General features: G+C 41.8%; 1 protein-coding gene across 1 annotated transcript in view; it reads left to right on the top strand.

The window, feature by feature from the left end:
• INSC (INSC spindle orientation adaptor protein) overlaps positions 1-25,721 on the top strand; it is a 145,731-nt gene that overhangs the window by 67,530 nt on the left and 52,480 nt on the right. The window contains exons 6-9 of the mRNA XM_063641064.1: positions 4,293-4,644; positions 5,668-5,720; positions 8,763-8,886; positions 21,024-21,137. Of these exons, the coding sequence (XP_063497134.1) occupies positions 4,293-4,644; positions 5,668-5,720; positions 8,763-8,886; positions 21,024-21,137 (643 nt within the window). The remainder of the gene's footprint in view (positions 1-4,292; positions 4,645-5,667; positions 5,721-8,762; positions 8,887-21,023; positions 21,138-25,721) is intronic.

Below are 25,721 nucleotides of genomic sequence, written 5' to 3'. Positions count from 1 at the left end.
AAGTGATCCTGGAGGTTATCATGGAACAACTGAAGTTGCCATTGTTAACATGTCCCATGTACAATAATCCCTGTCTGTGTGACCCTTGGTTCTATGTTTCACAATTTGGGGCAAGGAATTGGATTAGTGCAGCTTAGTTCAGAAACCCACCCCTGGATCAAGCACCAATTGTTTCCAGCAGCATTTTAACACAGTCTAGACATGGCCACAGATGGCCAGGGGATTACCCCTGTGTTTGGGAGGAGGGGCCTTTAGCAAAGAAAAGGGAAAAGCTGAAGCCTGGGTAGCCATCCCAAGAGGTAGCTAATGAAACTTGTCTCTATGATTGACAGAAGAGAGAGAAAAAGATGCTGGAAAGATAATGTAACAGATGTCCACTGCAAAGTGCTTATGCAGTGAATGAGTCAGTGTGCAAGTGACTTGTTCATTTGTTGCTTCTTAAAAGCCCCTAGTTCAGTTTTCCTCCCATTTCTACGTCTTTAGAACACAATAATCACAGTTTTTCCATCTTTTTTTTTGAGACGGAGTCTCGCTCTGTCGCCCAGGCTGGAGTGCAGTGGCGCAATCTCGGCTCACTGTAAGCTCCGCCTCCCGGGTTCACGCCATTCTCCTGCCTCAGCCTCTCCGAGTAGCTGGGACTACAGGTGCCCGCCACCACGCCCGGCTAATTTTTTTGTATTTTTTTTTTTTTTTTTTAGTAGAGATGGGGTTTCACCGTGCTCTCGATCTCCTGACCTCGTGATCCGCCCGCCTCGGCCTCCCAAAGTGCTGGGATTACAAGCGTGAGCCACCACACCCGGCCAGTTTTTCCATCTTTAATAACTCCTTTTCCATCGTGTCAATCTCGGGGCACTCTCTGCGTAGACTATGTGATGGAGGCATATGAAGTCTCTGCATAGGTACAGACCTATGACAATAAATGCCTGACACTTGACCACTCAAAAATGGGCATACATTTTCTGAATAACTGATATATATCAGACACTGGCAATAAGCCAGGCACAAGAGACTGTTTCTCACAGGACTTGGGGAGTTCAGGCACACACACCAATTGCAGTAGAATGTTATTAGTGCCCCGCTGAAGGATGCAGGGGCCCTGAGGGGGAACTCATGAGCTATGGCTGTAGTTTTTTAGAGGAGGTAATATAAGAGTCAGGTCTTACAGGGTGAGTAGAAACTTGCCAGGTAGAGAAGAAGAAAAGAGGTTTCTAGTCTGAGGGAGAACTTCAAGGCTGCAGAGGATTGTGAAAGAGAGTGGTATGTTCGGGAAATGGGGAGGTTGAATTTATCTGAGGTGTAGAGTGTGTTTGTGGCAGGGGTGCCAGGAGTTGGGGAAGATGGACAAGGGAGATGTGTGGGAAGGGAGGCTGGGGCCATATCGTGGAAGCTCTCTCATCTTAGCCTCAGAAGTTTTAACTTATCCAGGGAACGGTGGTATGGGGGGCGCAACTGAAGGATTTAAGCGGGGGAGAAACAAATTTCAATATCTATGTAGAAAGCCCTAATACATTCTTGGGGGAATGTGAAGGATTGGGGCTTTTGAAAGTCAATGTGGCAACATCTATTGAATTACAATTCAGAACATATGCATGAGGGTGTTGAATGTTGCATTGTTTATAGGGGTCAGGAGCTGAACAAAAAGTGAATGCCCAGCAATGGGAAAATGGCTTAATAAGTTGTGGAATATACACAATATGGAATAGTGTTCAAACATTGGAAAGAGTGTTTTAGGATTCTACTGGATGACTTGAAAGATTTCAAAGTTAAGTAAGAAAATCAAAATGCAGCAAGATGTATATATATTATGGTCATATTTACAAAAAAAGCAACAGGTCAGAAAACCTTATAAATGTATATATGCTTAGATAAAAGTCTGTGTAAGAATGCATGAGTGTGGAGAAAAATATAAAATGATACTTACTAGGTTAAACTTAGTTGGCTGAGATTGGAAGGGGTGGGCAAATATAAGGGAGTGATAATAAGATGCAGAAGATTAGAAGTTGTCTGCAATCAAACAGTACATGAGATGTGATTCTACTTAATATAAAATTAAATATGATTTCATAAGGATATATGGGCAGTAGGGTGCTGTGATTTTGGGTTTAATGGGTTTCTCTTCTCTCTCTCTCTCTCTGTGTCTGTATACATATACATATATGTATGTGTTTACATACATATGCATGTATATGTATATGTTCACATACATATGTATGTATATGTATATGTTCAAATTCTTTACAAAATGTAATAGCTATTTCCATGAAGGGAGGCAGAGACAGAGAAATCATTGGTTATTTTTTAAAAACAACTTAAGAAGCAATTTCCTAAAAGAAATAATATGTTCAATTTCATGATTAAACATAAGATGTGTGGTTAAAAATTACATTTAAAAGCCTATAGTCAAATGGTTACATATTTCAGAAAGTCTTGCTCCTTCTCATTAAATAACTGTAAACATGAAGACATGATTTTTTAACCTCGATAACTGGAGTCTGCCTTATAATTTCAACCCACTTGGTACCTTTGCTTCACCAGGCTGGCCTCATTGGTGCCCTTTATTTGCTATACTGACTCAGAATAAAAGCCAAATCTCCACCTTGTTCAACACAGCCCTATAGGATCTACTCCCCTCACTCCCACCTCATTGCTCTCAACTCATCTTCCACCCCAGCTGACTCTTCCCATGCTACTCTGGCCTCCGTGCTATTCCTCACACATCTCAGGACACTTCTGCCCCCAGAGCCTTTGCACTTGCTGATCTCTCTCCTTGGAGCAATTTGCCCTCAGATATCCACATGGCATCCTTCCTCGTGTGCTTCAAGACTTTGGTCAAGTGTCTCTTTCTCAATGAGCCTCCTCTGATCCTTTTATTTTAAATTGTGAGGTCTACTCCCCCATCCACCCCTAACACACTCTAGTCTTCTTTTCTGTTCTCTTTTCCTTCCTAGCATTTGCTGCTTGCAACATATTACATACATTGCTCATTTATTTTGAAAATTGACTGTTCTCTCACTTGAATGTAACGTTGGCTAGAGAAGTGATTATTTGTTTGCTGCTACAGTCTAGGTCTTAGAACAATACTTGACATGTTGTAGGTACTGATATTTGTAGATGAATGAATGAGCTGGTGGCAGGTGAAGAATGTTTGAGGCAGGTAAGATCAGTGGCAGAAAGACTAATCAGAATACTGTTACAAGCCAAAGACAAAGGAACTTGCGCTCAGCCTTAGTCATTAGCTATGCATGTCTTCTCTTGTGAAATGATAGTGAAATTTGTTATTGTCTTTTTAGTTTAGTTTTGTTTTCAAGTTTTACTTTTAATTGACACCTAACAATTGTCTTTTAACTTCTCATTAGTTTATCTTGATTCTTTAGGCAGATCAAAAGCTTTTTGAGCGTGGAGGCTTAACATCTTCATATCTGCTTTTCCCACAGTGCCTGGCACTTATATGAAATATAAGGGACTCAACAAATGTACAATGCTTTACCAATGATCTGATATTACTGACTTTTACTTGACTCAGTGAATTTTAGAGTGCATTTTATTTTATTAAGATCTTAGGAACTAATCTATGTTCTCATGCTGTTGTACTAAATAAAGTTAATTTTGTTCCATTACAAAAGTCATATACATACTCACTATAGAAAATTTGGAAACTAGAGAAAAGTTGAAAAAAATGAAAAAGACTTTAGTTGTATTTAACCCATTAAGAGCCTTTAGCATTGTAATGTGTTTCCTTTAAATATTTTTCCTAGATGGAGCTTTCTAACATTATTGTAATAATTGTGTGTTTACATTTCCATTTTTGCATATTAGCACACACATTTTTCTTAGCTATAAACTTTTGGAAAGCATCATTTAAAATAATTGCATGTACATAATCATAGCTATACCATAGCTCACTTAGCATAACCATTATTTGATATTTAGGCTATTTCCATTAACTTTTTTTAAAGAGATGGGGTCTTGCTATGTCGCCCAGGCTGGTCTTGAACTCCTGGCCTCAAGCAATACTCCTGCCTCACCCTTCCATTTCCCCCTTATTGGAAAGATCATTGGCTACTCTGTCAGACATAATTGCCTGTTGCTTATTAGTCTGGTCATCTGCCCTTAAAACTTTGTGCTTCAGACTTGTTATCTGTAAGATAAAGAGAATGAGAAATGACTTGCATGAATGGGAGAAACACTGCTAAGCATATAATAGGTGCTTAGTAAATATCAGATGGCCTAGAATTGAGTGAGACCTTTGGAAATCATGGGGTGTTGATAATTACCGTGGTGCTGTTTCCTAGTTGCAGGCTGCACCTGATGCAGGTGGACTCAGTCCAGCGCTGGATGGAAGATCTGAAGCTCATGACCGAGTGCGAGTGCATGTGCGTCCTGCAGGCCAAGCCCATCAGCCTGGAAGAGGATGCACAGGGTGACCTCATCCTGGCAGGTGGCCCTGGCCCTGGAGACCCCCTGCAGCTGCTGCTCAAACGGGGTTGGGTCATCAGCACAGAGCTGCGCAGGATCGGGCAGAAGCTGGCCCAGGACCGCTGGGCACGGGTGCACAGCATGAGCGTGCGTCTGACCTGCCACGCCCGCTCCATGGTCAGCGAGTACAGTGCTGTCAGCAGGAACTCCTCGAAGGAAATGGGCCAGGTCAGCTGCCCTGGGATAGGAGTGGGCGGGAACTGGAAGTCAGGATGCTTTAGAGCAGAGTGGGTTTGAGTCATGTGGTGTCTGAACCTTTTTTAGTCCAGAAGCCTTTCTCCCCTTCCAGTAAAGGAGGAAAGAAAGAGGGTAGAATCTTTACTGAGTGCCTACTATGTGGTGGACATTGTGCTAGGTGTTTTTTTACATGTGTCTCATTTAACCTGCACAACCTGTAAGGTAGGTGCCACTACTTTGAGAAGCTGTGCAGTGGTTGAATTTATTGACTTTAATGCCAGACTGCTTGGGTTGAAATGTTAGCTCTGCTATGTGGACCTCAGCAAGTTACTTAACTTCTCTGTGTCCCAGTTCCTTCATCCTGAAAGGTATAATAATAGAATTTATTTTATAAATTTGTTGTGAGGACTAGATGAATTGTTACATGCAAAACACTTAAAACAATTGATTAAAAATGTTAGGATTACCTTTATTTTATAGATGAGGAAACAAAAGTTCTAAGAGGCCAAATAATTTATTTAAAGTTACGCAGTGAATGGTGTAATAAGTAGGGTCCAATCTAAGCTTTTCTGATTCCACAGCCCATGACTTTGAATCTTCTTCTCAAAGCCCAAAGTGAACCATTAAAAATCTCCCTTGTTATTAATTCTCTCTTTCATCATTCTCATTTCACCTTAGTGCTTTGCCCTTTGCCTCAAACTTTTCCTTCCTCAGCTTTGCAGACATTAAAACTTCTCTTTGTTCTTCAAAGCCCAGCTTAAATGCCCCTTGTTTCCTGAAGCTTCCCAGCTTCCTCAGCATAAATAATTGCTCAGTTTCATTTTCTTATACTCCCAAAGCAGCCTACCGTGATCTCTTTTGCCACCTGTATCACACTGTGTTATATTTTAAGTGCCTGTTCCCCAAGTCATATTAATTGATTCTTCATTTTTAATGCCCCCGAGTGCTCAGCACAGCAGTTGGTCCTCAGTTAATGCTTACTGAGTTGAATAAAATGGACTTATTTTTCTACAGATTGAGAAGCTGCTAATGGAGAAATGCTCAGAGCTCTCAGCAGTCACAGAGAGGTAAATTTGGACCATGGATCACCCAAGGTCTACCCGCCCAACCTCTGGCAGGAGAAGGGGCTGGTATCTTCTCCCAGAGGGAGAATGGGAATGGGAGGCCTGGGGATGGTTTCAGAGTTTCCTTTTTCTGACTTTTATCAGACATCTTAAAATATTCTCTTGAAATTTTCTGCCCCATGTTCAGGCCCTACGGATAGGGTAAAAGACAGAGGAGAGGCCTGGGCATAGGAAGAAAGAGGATTTTCTAGGAGTTGGTAACAAGGGAAAGGTTTCCCACAGCTTTGGGAAGACCCACAGGTCCCCAAAGTCAAGGCAAGAGTCAAGGCAAGGTGAAAGCAGACACTCACAGCCTTACACACACACACACACAGGCTTCAATGCCCACAGACACTCACAGCCTTACACACACACACACACACACACACACACACATAGGCTTCAATGCCCACAGACACTCACAGCCTTACACACACACACACACACACACATAGGCTTCAATGCCCACAGACACTCACAGCCTTACACACACATACACATAGGCTTCAATGCCCACAGACACTCACAGCCTTACACACACACACACATAGGCTTCAATGCCCACAGACACTCACAGCCTTACACACACACACACATAGGCTTCAATGCCCACAGACACTCACAGCCTTACACACACACACACACACACATAGGCTTCAATGCCCACAGACACTCACAGCCTTACACACACACACACACACACATAGGCTTCAATGCCCACAGACACTCACAGCCTTACACACACACACATACACATAGGCTTCAATGCCCACAGACACTCACAGCCTTACACACACACACACATAGGCTTCAATGCCCACAGACACTCACAGCCTTACACACACACACACACATAGGCTTCAATGCCCACAGACACTCACAGCCTTACACACACACACACATAGGCTTCAATGCCCACAGACACTCACAGCCTTACACACACACACACATAGGCTTCAATGCCCACAGACACTCACAGCCTTACACACACATACACATAGGCTTCAATGCCCACAGACACTCACAGCCTTACACACACACACACACACACACACACATAGGCTTCAATGCCCACAGACACTCACAGCCTTACACACACACACACACACACACACATAGGCTTCAATGCCCACAGAGACAGCCTTACACACACACACACACACATAGGCTTCAATGCCCACAGACACTCACAGCCTTACACACACACACACACATAGGCTTCAATGCCCACAGACACTCACAGCCTTACACACACACACACACACACATAGGCTTCAATGCCCACAGACACTCACAGCCTTACACACACACACACACACACACACACACAGGCTTCAATGCCCACAGACACAGCCTTACACACACACACACACACACATAGGCTTCAATGCCCACAGACACTCACAGCCTTACACACACACACACACACACACACATAGGCTTCAATGCCCACACTCACAGCCTTACACACACACATACACACACACACACATAGGCTTCAATGCCCACAGACACTCACAGCCTTACACACACACACACACATAGGCTTCAATGCCCACAGACACGCACAGCCTTACACACACACACACATAGGCTTCAATGCCCACAGACACTCACAGCCTTACACACACACACACACATAGGCTTCAATGCCCACAGACACGCACAGCCTCACACACACACACACATAGGCTTCAATGCCCACAGACACTCACAGCCTTACACACACACACACACATAGGCTTCAATGCCCACAGACACTCACAGCCTTACACACACACACACACACACATAGGCTTCAATGCCCACAGACACGCACAGCCTTACACACACACACATACACACATAGGCTTCAATGCCCACAGACACTCACAGCCTTACACACACACACACATACACACATAGGCTTCAATGCCCACAGACACTCACAGCCTTACACACACACACACACATACACATAGGCTTCAATGCCCACAGACACTCACAGCCTTACACACACACACACACACACACATAGGCTTCAATGCCCACAGACACGCACAGCCTTACACACACACACATACACACATAGGCTTCAATGCCCACAGACACTCACAGCCTTACACACACACACACATAGGCTTCAATGCCCACAGACACTCACAGCCTTACACACACACACACATAGGCTTCAATGCCCACAGACACTCACAGCCTTACACACACATACACATAGGCTTCAATGCCCACAGACACTCACTTTCTCATAAACAGATACATAAACACATGCTTGGACCAGCACAGAAATACAGTCACACCCTCTCCTCCATATTTCACACACATAAACCTACATATGTTTATACTCAGATATGTACACACACTCAGCCTCACATGTATACACGCCCAGGTGTGTGTTGACATTTTCCTTCACCCTTCCCAGAGCCTGTGTCCTGAAGAAAGAACCTGAGCTCCCTGAGGTCTTTTGCTTTCCTGGGTAGAACACTGTCAGGCCACAGGAGTAAATTGGAACCTGATCCCCCTCTGTTTTTCTTGTCTGGGAAGAAAATTCTCAAGGCTCTCTGCACACTCTAGGCAGCCATTTCTTAAAGGGCCACAGGCATTGCCATCCACCTTTTCAGAGCTCACTAGCAATACCTGGCACTTGGCACCTCTCTTTGAAGCTTCTTGCCCCTCCATCTCCCACCCCAACATCACAGAGAAGATAGACCCTGGCTGCAATGATGGCAGATTCTGCAGGGAGAAGCCCAGAGGTATAGATTTTCCACATTCTGCTGGCCTTTCTTCCTGGTAATGTGGACTAGTAGTCCTCATCTCAGGCCAGCACATCTCTGCACACTAAGATACCAGGGAGCAAGCCAGCTGTGGAATATTCTATCTCTGACTCCCAGTTGCCACTGTCTTCAGCACACATCATGCTCGGAGCAGGTCCAGCTCTGGCCTCTGCAACATTTCTGGGCTGACCACATGCCGCTTCCAGTGGCCCACCCCATGGTTTCTTCTCTTCAGGTGCCTTCAGGTTGAGAATGAGCATGTCCTGAAGTCAATGAAGGCCTGTGTGAGTGAGACCCTGAGCACACTGGGCCAGCACTTTGGCCAGCTGCTGGAGCTGGCCCTGACACGGGAGGTTCAGGTCAGTGCAGGCTGGGCTGCGGGGAGGGGTGCTTGTGTGGACCCTTGGAGGAAAGGAGAGAAAGAGGGGCTGAGCCAGGCTTGGGGAAGCTACTGATGTGGACTTTATTGGGAAACATCTCACTCAAACCACCAAAGTCAACTCCAGCATTTGTGAAACAAAACTGTCAGAGCTGGGCTGAGGCTTCCTGAGCACCTAACCCAACTCTGCATTTTCCATATGTGAAAACTGGAGCCCAGAGTGGGGAGAAACTTACCCAAGGTCATACAGCAAGATGGTGGCAGAGCCCAGCGTCTCCCAATTATACTTTCATTATTACTCCCACCACCCTCAATCTTCTCTGTTGAGTTGATGTTCACAGTGTACCCGATGGGTCCTTACTATCCTGAAAGAATTGAGGCACCTGCAGGGAATAAGCTAATTCTAGAAATCCTGACAGCAGAGAAGAATCTAGAAAGATCATATAGTCTAGCCCCTGCCTCTAGGCAGGCTTGTGCTTGATTCCAGAAAGAGGGAGGGATTTGGAGCCTGGCCTATCTATTTTCAATCTGTGGTTCACCACGGAGCCTTGGTTAAGTTCCTGAACTTCTCTCAGCCTCATTTTCCTCCTCTATAAATTGATAAACCTTCTCCAGAAGAAAAGTGAGAGGACTAAGCAAAGGCATATGGAAGTTGTTTAGCACATAGAGTGGGTTAAATACATGTTATTTCCCTCCCTTACCCTTTGCTATTTTAAAAACCTCCCAGTAAAGCAGATTCCGTGAGGTTTTCATTATAAAAGGTATTTATGGTTATTTATAGTTACAGAAGTGTTGTGTTACATATTTGCCATTCTTTTCCCACCACCAAATAAAAGCCTACCACAAATAACAAATCTCTTTCCATGTCGGCTCCTCTCCAAATTCAGCCTCTCTGCCGAGCCCAGGGTTTGCTTTCTCTCCTTCCTGAGTGTTTGGCTGGTTTGACGCAGGCCCTTCTGGCTTGACTGACATGCTGGTCCTGCCTCACCCCCACTCCTCCCACAGGCCCCCATGTCAGTGCAGCTGGTCCTGGGTATTATCACCCCCCATCCCAACAACAGGAAGGTCCTCAACGGCCACTCTCCATGTCTTGACAGGGACAAAGGGAAGGAAGGGCCACAGGCTGAGGTACTGGGGCAGGCACTTGGAGCTGATGAGCCAGTGCTGACAATCACATGCAGGAGCAGGCGGTGATCAACCGTCAAGTCCAAAGGGACCCAAGGGACACAAAGACCAAAATGGGCAAAAATGTCAAGGGAGTGATGAGCAAGAAATATTGGAGTTAGTGGTGGAGAGGGAGACCTGGAGCAACTTCTGAGCAGGGGTACAGGTGCTGGCTGTTGCTTTTTATGCCATTTTTGTGACCGCTTTCCTGAAAGTGCCAGGTTCAATTAAAAGGGCTGAAAACGGCTGGACACGGTGGCTCAGACCTGTAATTCCAGCACTTTGGGAGGCCAAGGTGGGTGGATCACGAGGTCAGGAGATTGAAACCATCCTGGCTAACATGGTGAAACCCCGTCTGTACTGAAAATACAAAAAAAAATTAGCTGGGCATGGTGGCGGGCACCTGTAGTCCCAGCTACTCAGGAGGCTGAGGCAGGAGAATGGTGTGAACCTGGGAGGCGGAGCTTGCAGTGAGGGGAGATCGCGCCATTGCACTCCAGCCCGGGCGAAAGAGCGAGACTCTGTCTCAAAAAAAAAACAAACAAAACAAACAAACAAACAAAAAGGGCTGAAAAAGAGGTGTTAAGTTGAACTGTGAGTGAAAGCCAGCTGGGTTTGGAACTAGTCATCAGTGTCTTCTATGAGGCAGCAAAGAGGCAGGGTATCTTTGATGCTTTAGGTCAGAAGAGCCTGGGAAAAGTTCCCTGGGCTTGCTTGCAGCCTACTTCCCTGGGCTTTGGGCTGTATAGTTGGATCCATTCTGCTATTTCTTCATTCTGATCATATTCAGGGTGAAATTCCCGATCTGGTGCTCCTACTTCCCCAGCTGTCCCCTGCTCTCTTGCCAGGTCTGACCACCTGGTTCATTGATGCCTGGCCTGGAAGCTAAGCAGACCGGCTCCTGCCCTGTTAGAATGGGTTCCTTATTGGCCTCCCTCTCATGGTAGGAGTGGGGAGGGGGCGGTGGGTGGCCACAGAGTGTTGTCCCCCATTCATCTGCATATTAGTTTTCTTCCTGATAACCCCCTTTCCTGGTGCTTTCCCCCTTCCCTGCCAGCATGTCCCATGATTTCCTCCATGTCCTTTTAAGGGCTGAGCTTACCATGCTCATAATATATTTTTGGCTGATCTTTGGCTTCTTTTTACATTAGAAAGTTTCCATACAAGGCAGCAGTGACATCAGGAGATATATTGGCTGAAGACAGGGTAATTTGTGTTCAGTGTTGTAAGCATGTGTTTCGTAAACTAGTGACTCAAATATTGTTCCTTAGGATATTAGTAATTATACCAGGATCTTACATTTGTGCTGTCTTGATGTAAATGAAATCAAATCTATCTCTTTACATCAAAATTTGTCTTATGATGTGCCATTCTGCTTTGCAAATCTCCCAAAAGATCCTCATGCACTTATAGTATTTCTTGTCTGACCTGCAGCTTCCATAGGCAGGGATTTTGGTTTGTTTTGCTCATGCATATATCTCTAATGACTAGAACAGTATCTAGCATAGAATGTTAAGCAACATATTCCAAACTTTCAGGGTCACAGATTTAAAAATATTATTAAAGCACCTATTTACTTCTTCTGCGATGCTGGTGTTTTAGGAAATGCAATTCGAGAAACATTCTTTTAGCACTAAGAAGTCGTGTGGGCTCTTGAGCAGAGGAACAAATCTCCCCACCCCCTTCACCCCAGTATTAAGGGCTCTTTGGACACCTTCAATTATGGTTGGAAAGACTGGTACAAATGGAGAAGTCCTGAAGGAACCTCCCAATGTTGTACAGACAGCCTGGACTAAAGCTGCTGAAGGAAACCCAACTCCCCACACACTGGAATGAGGCCCTCCTGGCTGAGATGAACAAAGTATAAAAATTGAAGTGATTGTATTAACCCAAGAATCTGGGACTTTGGATTATTCCTAGAGTAAAAGGATTTAAGTTTTTTCTTTTACTTTTATTTTTTCCTGGGGAACTTTAAAATGGGATATGAGCATATTAAAATTTTGGAAATCTTTATGTTTGTCATCTTGCAAGTATGTTTGGATTATCTTTGTATTGCCATTTACTCTCATTGCAGCTTCTACCTACCTATATTGGGCAACATGGCTGAGCAAAATCTGCTCAGTGGGAGAGTGGGAAATATAATAGGAAGCAAATTTCAATCTTTTTACTTTTAGGAATAATCCAAAGTCCCAAATTCTTAGGTTAGTACAATCTCTTCAATTTTCATACTCTGTTCATCTCAGCCAGGAGGGCCTCATTCCAGTGTGTGGGGAGTTGGGTTTCCTTCAGCAGCTGTAGTCCAGGCTGTCTCTTCAATAATGGGAGGGGTTCCTTCTGAACTTCTGAATTTGTACTGGTCTTTCCCAACCATAATTAAAAGGGTCCAAAAAGCCCTTAATTCTGGATACATAATACTATCACAGCACTACACATATATTCTCAGAAAGTTACAATAAGCTGATCCTCAATGCCTACAGAACCCCAGGAACTTCAGGCAACCTGTTGTCCCAGGATGCCATCCTTAGGGTTGCCAAAGGCCTTAACAGATACAGGCTCATCTGTAGCCAATAAAAAAAAAAAAAAAAAGGATGGGTGACTGAGACTGCCTTGGTTGCAGCCTTGGTAGGATGTCAGTCAGTTTATTTCAGTTGTCTATAGTCTATAAAGATTTGTCAGCATACACTTACTAGGGGAAAACATCCACCACAGGTGAATTGTGGTACTATGTTTACCATATATGGGGAAAAAATTTCTCCTTTCTCATGGACGGGCATTTGAACTGTTTTCCTTTTCCTGCAAAGTCAGGCATTTGCAACTTCTTTACTAGGACTTGCTTGATTTGCATTCTTTCCCATTCAGCATATTCAAAACATCTTAATTTTTAGCTCCCTGAAAACACTGTGTTTCTGCCACTCTAGCATGCATTGATTTGGGCTTCTTGAAGTGACAGACCAGTAGTCTTCAAACCATTTCAAATGCACTGCATTCCCCAGGTTCCCAAAGATTTCCCAGGAGAAATGCAAGCACATACAGTTTTAAGGAAATCTTATTTCCAGATCTTCAATTTTCATTTGTTTTCTTTCTTAAAAATGATCTTCCCAATAATACACTGAGTTTTTTATAGGCCTTCTATTATTTTCCAAAAGGCATACTCTTCATCCATCCCAAATCTTATAGTACATTGCCTTGCCATACAAAAATCTTGGTATGGGAGTGGAGAATCAAGCAAAGGAAAAGCCTTCATTCATGAACCATTAAGACCCTTAAGCTTCCATGAATTATTTCCATGCTTTATACATGTTTATGTTGAGTATGCCATTAGAAATTGTGTATTTTGGCTGGGTGTGGTGACTCATGCCTGTAATCCCAGCACTTTGGGAGGCTGAGGCAGGCAGATCACCTGAGGTTGGGAGTTCGAGAACAGCCTAACCAACATAAAGAAACCCTGTCTCTACTAAAAATATAAAAAAATTAGCCAGGCGTGGTGGCACATGCTTGTGATCCCAGCGACTTGGGAGCCTGAGGCAGGAGAATTGGTTGAACTCAGGAGGCGGAGGTTGCCATGAGCCGAGATCTTGCCATTGCACTCCAGCCTGGGCAACAAGAGCAAAACTCCATCTCAAAAAAAAAAAAAAAAAAAAAAAGAAATTGTGTATTTTTCCCAGTGTGAGCAGTTTCTCAATTAAGATATATTGTAGTGTGTGTATGTGTGTGTGTGTGTGTGTGTGTGGTTGGAGGGATGATTATAAAAGTTTTCAATTTATTTTATCCCTTCCATCCATTTATTCTCAAACAGTGTGTGGCTCTTGAGGGACATTCTCCTTAGACCAAAGCAAAGAGAGGACTGGTAGGATACATCAAGCACTAAAAATTGCTCTTTTAGGACGCACATTAAAATGCAAGCAATTCCTTTCAGCTATTTTTCACACTCATCTCTAGGATGTGATATTAGCTGGAAAAAAAGTATCTTTGAAGAGCCAAAGATTCTAAAGGTTAATGACACTGATTCTTTTAAATGTAACTGTAATATGCTTTTGAGAACAACCAAAAATTTCAAGACATATTGGATAAAATACAGATACAGGTTTTACATTTTTAAAAAAATTTGGTGCACATTATTTAAGATAACAATTAAAGTCTATTTTGCCAAAATATTTTCTGAAATACTTATACTACTTTTTACTGCCTGTTAACAAAAGATTAATTGCTGGCAGTTATGCTAATTAGATTTTAGCAGTATATACCTTTCTTTTTCTTTAAATACATAGAAAAATTTGACGATGAGAGCTACTAAAATTAATTGAATTACATATGCTTTTTAAATTCTCAGTTCTTATTTAATTATTCCCCAAAGACACCAAAGTTTAATATACATGTACCTATTTACTAAAGGAATGCTGTGCTTTTTAAATCATATTCTTAGATTTTTTATTAACTTAGAATGTTAGCTACATATTACTTTGCATTATTACAAATTCAGTAAATTATTTTATCTTGGCTTTATAAGGTATACAATTAAATCAGATTTTATTTTATATCTAATTTATTTTAATATTAACAGTTTTTGGACTTTTTTCCCATAGAGAATGATCTTCATAATTGTCAGTAGGTTTTTGCATTTCTTGAAATACATATAGAAATATTTCTTTTCTTTTTTTTTTTGAGATGGAGTCTCACTCTGTCACCAGGCTAGAGTGCAGTGGTGCCATCTCGGCTCACTGCAACCTCCGCCTCCTGGGTTCAAGCGATTCCCCTGCCTCAGCCTCCCAGGTAGCTGGGACTACAGGCGCACGCCACCACATCCAGCTAATTTTTGTATTTTTAGTAGAGACGGGGTTTCACCATATTGGCCAAGGTGGTCTTGATCTTTTGACCTCATGATCCGCCTGCCTCGGCCTCGCCAAGTGCTGGGATTACAGGCATGAGCCGCCGCACCCGGTGAAACATTTCTTAAATAGAAATGAAGTCAGGTTTTTACTGAGAAAAAGTTAACTCTGACTTGACTGATTGGGTTGACTGAAAGCACTATCTTTTCCAATTTGGTTATAGAGTGCGTATTTTTCATAAATTAAGTAAGTAAAACTGGAGCTTCAAGCTTTCAACAGAACATATTTGAAGAATAAAAATATTTTATTAAAACTTGTATTGGCAATGAAATAAATAATATTTTGATTTTCCCAATCCTCTCTGAAGAATTCAGGTGACTCAAGGTACTCTTAAGTGAAAAAGTAGTGGTTGTAATTAATGGTTATTCGATAAGTCTTGGAAAGGTACTTTTGGAATTTTTCCCAGAAATTGAGAAAGTAAATGAACATCTCTAAAGATTGGGTAACAAATGATTTTGCAAGTCAAGTCTTTTCCAATTCTTTGCTTTTGTCGATTTAGAAGAGGACCAATTTAGAGGAGTTATCAGCTGCCAGATTATTAAAAATAGTGTTTGATGATAGACTGCTATGTAATTACATAACTTAGAAGGTGACTCAAGGGGTTAAGCAATGTAGTACACAAAATCCTCTCATTTCCCTCTATTGATTTATGGGAACAAGATTTTTCGGAGTTTACATCTAAAAATATAGCATTAAGTCAATATTCAATCACAGATACATAAATGAATTATCCTAAAAATGATAAAAGCCTCATTCATCTCATTTAGAGTTATATTTATTTTAAAAATAAAATTTTATAACTTACAATTATTTATCAAAATTTATAACGTATTTATTTCATTTGACCAATTGGGCTGATAATAATCCTCAACCAAGAAAAGATTTTTTTTTTTAACACGGAGCTTGATAGTAACAGGAAATAATATTTCAAATTTCAATGATAAGGGTGATAAGGGTGATCAATAAAACACTTTAAAACTTAAATATATTACATTAAATTCTGAAGGAAAATTGAAATGGGAATATAAATTTAATGAAAGATGCAGAATGTTAAAAAAGAGATTATTCATGTATTTTTAAGTGAATGATGATGGTATTCAGTTGTTTTGGTATTTAGAATCTATTGAATACATTTGAAAGAGTGATGTAATGATTTTATTTTACGTCAACATTTGCAATTTTCTGGAAATTACATACTTTCCAACTTTGTTTTTTAAACTTACGATAAAAAAATTTAGCTGTCGAATTAAAAATGTGCAAGGGGTCATATATTTTTCAAAATCTTTTTAGGGTGAAATGAGAAAAAATTCTTTTGACATAAGATACTCAGGTGCTTCTAGTTCTGTATTATGAGGGCTATTGCCCCCTCTTCTTACTAGAGGATTGCTTAAACTTTGAGATCTCTATCTGCTGGGAAGGGTTTCCATTTGGTTTGCACACTTGCTGCATTTGAACATCATCCTCAGCAGATATCTGAGCTGAGGCCACTCTTGATGTTCCTGAATTCTGAGTCCATGAGGGTCAGTACCTCTGCCAGGGGCTTCTCAGAATAGCATCTTCCTATAGCTTTTGAATATACCAGTTTTTAATAGTATTTCTGTCTGCTACTTTTTTTTTTTTCAGTAATGAACTCTGCCCCCAATGTTCTCTTTCCCTCTGTTAATCCCACATCCCTTTTAGAGAGACTCATTTGAATTTCTAACGATTTACTCTCCTTCTCATGTGGCTCTCTTTCCTAACTTACAGAGTAAATGCAGCATCTGGATCTGAGCTACTTTTCTGCTTTTAATTCCCTTCGCTTCCTGACACATTCTTTTGTTTTTCCAACAAACTAATCTAGATGTTGGGATTTCCCTGATTGAGAGAAATGAAATCAATTAAGTTTGGGGTCTGTCAAAATATTTTAGTTCTAAGCCATCTTATCCACATTTATGTTCCTAAATTGGATATTCCCACTTAGGAGGTATTTTCCCATCTGACCAATAGCTCATCTAAACCTGGATATAATTATTATTTTGTTTGTCTTCTCTTCAGTATATCCAATCTTTCTGTGCCTTCCCTCAGAGTCCTAATTCATGCATTTCTCCAGCATGTTCTGTTAAGACAAAGGAAATACTGCATCCCCACTTCCAAAAACTTTCACCTGAGATGGTTTATCCAGTAATCTTTTGAATAGTTCATGATGGTCTCTGTGGTCTTTTCCTGTGTTCTGAACTCTATTATTAAAATATATTTTTTAAAAAACCAGCAATTGCTTTTATTATATCTCATGATTTTAAGGGTCAGTAATTTGGACAGGGCTTGGCTAAGTGATTCTTCCATTCTGTGCAGCAACAACAGATGTGGTATTCAGCTGGCAGCTGGCTTGAAGAGTGCTAGACAGTGGTATTCACTCACATGTATGGTGCCATGGAGGGGATGGCTGGAAGGCTGACCTTAGCTGAGAGTATTGATAGGGATCCTACACGTGGCTTTTCTAGCATCACATTCTCAGAGTTATCAAACTTCTGACATGGAAGCTCAGGGCTCCCAAAACAGTGTTCCAAGTTCCAAGATGCCTGGGTGGAAGCTTCAAGGCTTTTTATGACGTGGCCTTGGAAGTCTTAGGACATTACTTCTACCAAATGCTGGCTTCTATTGGTCAAGCAAGGCATTAAGATCAAATTCAAGGGAAGGGGAATTAGAACTCATCTCTCTATAAAAGAAGTAGAAAAGAATTTTTAGCCATCTTTAATCTACCGCATCCTGTCAATGCTACCTGCATTTTATGTAACCCCTTTGCACAGATGGGCTACTCTACTATGTCTGACTATGGACTTTCTATCCAAAACTTTAGGGAGAGGTCTCACAATATTTTCCTGGCTCCTTCTGAGGAACTCATGCCAGTTTGCTTTTTGAGAGTTTACCTCCCTTCGATAGATTTCACTGGGTTGTGGTCACTCTTTTTCAGATTGACAGTCAATGAAAAATACATTTTTTCTTTTCTAATTCCTTATCCAGAGACGTTAAACTGCATGCATCTCCTTAGTCCTCTTTTAATCCCTTTTCTCTGGTCTTTAAGAACTTATTTTTTTTGTTTCATATCTGCCTAGTATGCATTTTAAGAAAATGTTTGTCATTCAGCTTCAGCCTATCTTCTTTTACTTTTTTTCAGTCTTTCACCACTCTTCTCATCATATTGAGTGAGGCATATTTTTGAAACTTCTCCAATGTCTTCTTGATTTCCTGAAAAAATCACCTTGATTTGTAGAGACTGTGTCAGTTTGAGGCAGATACTAAGGTAGAAGTAGATAGGCAATTCCTATGATGGATGCAAAGGAGGAAGCAGAAGCAGGCATGGAAAGCCATGTTGCAGGTCTGACATCTGAGAAAGAAAAGGAGGAAGGAAAAGACTCAGACAGGGAATCAAGCTAAAGTCCCCTGTTGGAGGAGTACCCTGTCCCACAGTCATGCTGTGCTCAGTTATAGCTCGGAGTAGCTTAGGGGAAGTGTGGCCTTGGCAAGAACACAGGGCAGGTCCAGAGGGGCATTTGCAAGGCCCCCACTCACAAGCTCAGGTTACCAACACATAGTGTTAGATGCGAAGGGAATGGGAAGCCAGGATGGAGACCCACTCTCCTATTGGGCAAAACCTGCTAATGAGGCTGGACAATAGCCTTGCCTTGAGGCTTCAATCTCCACTAGTCCAGGTGAGGCCCTGCCTACATTAAAGGAGGTGGATTTCCTGACATTCAAAAATGGGATGTCAAATTCAGAGGGGTCAGGGCCCAGCTCCTCCCAAGACCACATAGGTAACCTTAGTCAAGTCTACATCTGTTTCCTCCACTATGAAATGAAGGTTGGACAGATGATTTCCGAGGTCCTTTCCAGCTCTGACACATGGTGATATTTAGGGCCTTGAAGATTTCAGTGGAGCCTTTGATCTCATATCTTTCCAGATTTACACTGTGGAAAGGATGTTTACAACTTTTCTTTGTCAGAGATCTGATTCACTGAGACATATCTGAGGTGTAATTACTGTATATATGTGTATAGACATTAACATGAAATTATTCTCAGACTTAAATTGTCTAATATTAGCAGCTGATTGCAAAAGACATTGGGTTTGAATTGTTTAATGTAATGCTAATTTGCTTCAAGTGCAAACACTAATCAGGAACATTAGGTAATTATCATTTAGGTACAGGACCCCAGTATATGAAATCTGCATTTTCATGTGAGCATTAGTATCACATGTGTAGCTGCTTACGGTAACGGTGGGGAAGAATTCTAAGAAGTGTGATCTTTATAGGGATTTGTAGTGACAAATCTTGGTTATTAATTTTACCTTTTGCTGAATCTCTAACAAGAGGCATCTATCAAAACTTAGAGCATAATTTTTATATTTAATGTAGTTTGATTAAATACACACTTAATCTTAGACGGCTATATCTAGATTAGCATGTTGTGCGTGTGTGAGGAATTCCATAAATTTGAATAAAGAAGACAAAAGGGAGAGCCACTTACCTTGAGCCTCAAAGCTCTTAATTTTAATCATTTTACAAACAGGGAAACCAAAGTGTGGGGAGCTTAACTGTACGAGATCACAAAATTGTAACTGCTTACAATTTTATTTAGCTTCCACCTGGCAGGTACCTTTAGAAATCCTTTATTTATATTGATAACCTTAAAAAATGTGCACAACCCCCTTAAAAGATAGAAATTTTTATTTACATCATTTTAAAAATTTATGTATGTATGTATGTATGTATGTATGTATGTATGTATGTATTTATTTATTTATTTATTTGAGGTGGGGTTCTTGCTATGTTGCCCAGGCTATTCTTGGACTCCTGGACTTGAGCAATCCCCCTGCCTCAATCTTCCAAGTAGCTGGGACTCAGGCACATGCCACTGCACGTGGCTTATTTTTACACCACTTTATAGATGAGGAAACTGAGGCAAAGAAAGGCTAAGGTGCTCCAATTGTTGCTCTTAAGTGTCTTTTCCATAATACCAGTGTTTAATTAAAACTAAATTTCATTTTAATGTTTTAAAATAAACCTGGCAACTGAAACCACATGAGTGGCTGCTCAGAGCACCCAGGTCTGGAGGTCTTACTTTCTCACATGAGGCCCTCGAAGGTTACCCTTCTCAGTCTCTAACTCCATTCTTTCTAGGAGAAAACTTGAGCTACTGGCATTAATTAGCAGGAAGGAATCCTTTACACTCAATGAATCACATGCTTCAAAGCAAATGGCTGATGATGAAGTGGTTTCAAGTTACATAAAAACCTTTCCCTCAGAAATTAGCTAAACTTCTCTAGAAATAATCTTTGCATCTTTTTGTTAATGAATCTTTCCTTTGCTTTCCTTCCTGAGCCTCTCTTCTTGGTCTTATGTTCAGTCCTTCCCAGACCCTCTCACCGCTAGCCTCGGGTTCTTCCGCCTTGATGAGTATAGCATTCCTCACCTAGCTACCCACCCTTCGACAGGATTCCCAGTGTTGCTATTTCATCTTGGCCTTACCCCCCAAGCAGCAAGCTACTGGAGAGAGCAAATGTCCAAGAAACATATCCCTCAAGCAGTAAACTACTGTGGAGCACTTCTCTTGACTTAACCCTTGAACCCATCACTCAGCTGGAGTTCACCATTGGCTAATAGCCATTCAAAATGAGCAAATTCTTTGGTCATAGCTGTAGCCACTCATTGGTCTTCAATTTGATGGTTTGTTAATTTAACTGATGGTTTCTTTTCTTATTAAGAACCAGTAGATTCACAAAATGGTATTTGCTGCACGCATCAATGTTGGGAGCTGATTTTCTGAGGGACTAGGGCAAGGCTAGTTATGGCCTATGTACCAAGGGTTTGAAATTATCCCATATCTCTAAAATGTAGCTTAGACCTCACCCTGACTGATACCTTTCCCAAAGTTAGAACCTCACTGCCCTCACAATGGGGCAGTGGCTAGGGGCAGGAGTGGATTCCATGGTTGCTGTTAGGAGCATAGGCCCACTGGTATTCCATTAAGATGAGCAGAGGGTAGAGGTGGTGAGCAACTACTAGCTAACTTTTCTCTCTTTTCTTAGGCACTGGTGAGAAAAATTGATGCCTCAGACAATATCTACACCACAGAGTCCACCACAGGGAACCTGTTCAGCCTGACCCAGGAGGGGGCTCCCTTGTGCCGCATCATAGCCAAGGTGAGCTTCATGGTTAGGGACCAAAATGGCAGGACTGGGGAAGTATGAGGAAGCTCACTTGTTCAATGGGAATAGCTGGCTCAGGAGGTCTGTCTTGGCCCCTGCATTAGCTGGTGAGTTGACCTTAGGAGAGTCACTTATCCTATCTGGGCCTTGGTGTCTGCATTTTTTTTTTTTTTTTTTTTTGAGACAGAGTCTTGCTCTGTCGCCCAGGCTGGAGTGCAGTGGCGCGATCTCGGCTCACCGCAAGCTCTGCCTCCCGGGTTCACACCATTCTCCTGCCTCAGCCTCCCGAGTAGCTGGGACTACAGGCGCCTGCCACCATGCCCGGCTAATTTTTGTATTTTTAGTAGAGACGGGGTTTCACCATGTTAGCCAGGATGGTCTCGATCTCCTGACCTTGTGATCTGCCCGCCTCGGCCTCCCAAAGTGCTGGGATTACAGGCGTGAGCCACCGTGCCCGGCTGGTGTCTGCATTTGTAATAGGTGGCTAGCCCCTCTGATTTCATTTCCCGCTTGAGACAGAAATCTGGTGCCCCTAGAGCCTCTATCTTCTTTCTTTATGTGGTATATGTTATAAATACCAACCGTCTTTCTCCATCTCCACACATCCTTCCCTTCTTGGCAGCTGTGGTGTCCCTGAGGTCCATGGGATGTGGTGATGTAGTGAATAAAGAGATCATCTGGCATGTGGCATTTTGGGTGATCGATTGACCTTATATGGCTCCCTGACATCATGTTTGTAAGACATGGGATGCCTCAAACCCAGTTCAAAGAAAAGTTTTCTTATTTTTTTCATATAGACTTGTGTGTGGCTTAAGCTCTATCCACATTGCTTAATGCTGCTGCCATAACAACCTATACCCCATAATAATTAGCAGTAGCATTATCAGGAGAAAGAGGAGGAACAGATCTACAAACATGACCTTCACTACAAACTCAGAGGTTTGTTCTCTGGGTTCCCATCCAGTGCCCTTAGTCTCTTTTTGTGTCCCCTTAGAATCTTGTGAACCTCAGCATCTGACTATGATCCTTGGAAAAGCAGGAGGAGAATCTGGGTCCTCTATTGTTTTGTCCCCAAAGATACTGGCCAGTGTTCAGCAGGCATCAAGACAAGATGGACTCTGAATACACTCAGTCTCTGCCTAAGCTTTCCTACTCCTCCCAAAAAAAGGAGGCTGTAAAATTCTCTGAACAAAATAAAATGCAAGGATTTGCTCAAGGAACACAAGAAGGGAGAAGAATGCAGGCTAAACTGCAAAGCAGGCTTGATTTAACTAATGCTTCTCAATTCTGTTGGCATATTTCTCCTTTTAAGCCTTCATACAGTTTCTCCCTCTCCCAGGCTGAAGAGGAGCCCAGAGACAGCCTCCCTCCCTCTGGCTCTCTCTGTTGTTTGGGTCCTACATTCTAGCCATGGGCTGGGGTGGTTGTGGCTGTCCCAGCTGCTTGTCTGAGGAGAAAGCAGAGAAGGCACAAGGGCATGTCATGGCCTTTGCACCTTTGTCTTTGTGTTTTGAATGTCCTTCTCTCTTTTCGCCACTTGGAAAACTCTTACTCGGCATTCCACACTCAATTCTGTATTCTTCTTTATTGCTTTCCAGACACCCTCCCACCTATGGTGTCTAAAAAGAGTAGCAGGCACTGTCTCAGCACTTACCATATTCTATTTTGTTATGTGTTTTAAGCTGTGTGCTTTTTAAGGACAGAAACATCTGAGTCATCTCTGTGTCCTTAGTGCCTAGTGCAATGCCTGCACAAAGTGGGTACTCAAAGAGTTTGTTGAATGAGAAAGTTACAAATTCACAGATCCAAAATCTCTGAGAGTTGGGAGGGAACTGAAGTTCATTCGACCTTCAATTTCGGTAGGGGTTTCTGAAGGGCTGTTGAGTATCCAATGGGTCATCCTGTGTCCAGAAACAGGTTCACTTGGTGTGGAGTATTTTAAATAACTTCCCTTATTCCCCATCTCTCATGTCCCCAGTTCTAATGCAAGTTCTCAGGGTACTACACTTTAAGACCTACAAAGCTAGTATGGTACTCTCTAATGACATTTGTACTCAGACTAGATTCATACATATTGGAAGATAATTCATATATATTTGACTCTGTTATATTTCTAACACTACACCGATGGGATCTCATGTAATTCTCATGATTCTGTGAGGAGGGTGGTACTAACATTTTATACAAATGAAGACACTGAGGAACAGAGAGATTAAATAACTTGCTGCAGAGCATATAACTATCAAGTTGAATTGCAGGTATTCAAATTGTGAGCTTTGATTCCAAAGGATTCATTGCACTTATATCATTTGCCTAGGAGTAGGTCTAGGATTTGTGAGGCCAGAAGCTTATAGAATTATTGGGACCTTACTTAAGCAAAAGATTATAGAATTCCAAATTCCAAATTACTTAGAAAAGTGGGTTATTTAGAACGAGAAAATAATTCAAGAATATTTCTGGAAGGCAATTTTTTAACCACTTTTTTATTATTATTATACTTTAAGTTCTAGGGTACATGTGCACAATGTGCAGGTTTGTTACATATGTATACATGTGCTGTGTTGGTTTGCTGCACCCATTAACTCAGCATTTACATTAGGTATTTCTCCTAATGCTATCCCTCTCCCATCCCCCCACCCCACGACAGGCCTCAGTGTGTGATATTCCCCTTCCTGTGTCCAAGTGTTCTCATTTTCAATTCCCACCTATGAGTGAGAACATGTGGTGTTGGTTTTCTGTCCTTGCAATAGTTTGCTCAGAATGATGGTTTCCAGCTTCATCCATGTTGCTACAAAGGACATGAACTCATCCTTTTTTTATGGCTGCATAGTATTCCATGGTGTATATGTGCCACATTTTCTTAATCCAGTCTATCATTGATGGACATTTGGGTTGGTTCCAAGTCTTTGCTATTGTGAATAGTGCTGCAATAAACATACATGTGTATGTGTCTTTATAGTAGCATGATTTATAATCCTTTGGGTATATACCCAGTAATGGGATGGCTGGGTCAAATGGTATTTCTAGTTCTAGATCCTTGAGGAATCGCCACACTGCTTCTGGAAGGCAATTCTATACCAGGCTGCTTTGCTGTAGTTCACCTACATGAGAAAGTGATGCCAACCACATTAACATATCCCCCCAAACCAAAACCAAGCATGTCTCTCACACTCAACTTCATGGCTGGATCTGCAAAATGCCTGCAGCCACTCCAATACTACATTCAAGGAAGACTAAATAAAAAAGGATGGTGGTTTTCATTAATTATAATAGGAGTTGTAATTAATTAGCTTCATGGTTAACTTGCCCCTGAACTTGGCTTCAAGACACTTAAAGCCCACGCCTATGTCCTGAATGGTATTGCCTAGGTTTTCTTGTAGGATTTTAATGGTTTTAGGTCTAACATATAAGTCTTTAATCCATCTTGAATTAATTTTTGTATAAGGTGTAAGGAAGGGATCCAGTTTCAGCTTTCTACATATGGCTAGCCAGTTTTCCCAGCACCATTTATTAAATAGGGAATCCTTTCCCCATTTCTTGTTTTTGTCAGGTTTGTCAAAGATCAGATAGTTGTAGCTATGCGGCATCATTTCTGAGGGCTCTGTTCTGTTCCATTGATCTATGTCTCTGTGGTGGTACCAGTACCATGCTGTTTTGGTTACTGGGCAAGGACTTCATGTCTAAAACACCAAAAGCAATGGCAACAAAAGCCAAAATCGACAAATGGGATCTCATTAAACTAAAGAGCTTCTGCACAGCAAAAGAAACTATCATCAGAGTGAACAGGCAACCTACACAATGGGAGAAAATTTTTGCAACCTACTCATCTGACAAAGGGCTAATATCCAGAATCTACAATGAACTCAAACAAATTTACAAGAAAAAAACAAACAACCCCATCAAAAAGTGGGCAGAGGATATGAACAGACACTTCTCAAAAGAAGACATTTATGCAGCCAAAAAACACATGAAGAAATGCTCCTCATCACTGGCCATCAGAGAAATGCAAATCAAAACCACAGTGAGATACCATCTCACACCAGTTAGAACGGCCATCATTAAAAAATCAGGAAACAACAGGTGCTGGAGAGGATGTGGAGAAATAGGAACACTTTTACACTGTTGGTGGGACTGTAAACTAGTTCAACCATTGTGGAAGTCAGTGTGGTGATTCCTCAGGGATCTAGAACTAGAAATACCATTTGACCCAGCCATCCCATTACTGGGTATACACCCAAAGGACTATAAATCATGCTGCTATAAAGACACATGCACACGTATGTTTATTGCAGCACTATTCACAATAGCAAAGAGTTGGAACCAACCCAAATGTCCAACAACGATAGACTGGATTAAGAAAATGTGGCACATATACACCATGGAATACTATGCAGCCATAAAAAATGATGAGTTCATGTCCTTTGTAGGGACATGGATGAAACTGGAAAACATCATTCTCAGTAAACTATCGCAAGGACAAAAAACCAAACACCGCATGTTCTCACTCATAGGTGGGAATTGAACAATGAGAACTCATGGACACAGGAAGGGGAACATCACGCTCCGGGGACTGTTGTG

The sequence above is a fragment of the Symphalangus syndactylus genome, chromosome 6 (assembly GCF_028878055.3).
Source record: "Symphalangus syndactylus isolate Jambi chromosome 6, NHGRI_mSymSyn1-v2.1_pri, whole genome shotgun sequence".
NCBI classification, from domain to species: Eukaryota; Metazoa; Chordata; class Mammalia; order Primates; family Hylobatidae; genus Symphalangus; species Symphalangus syndactylus.
This window is presented reverse-complemented; position numbering and strand designations above follow the sequence as displayed.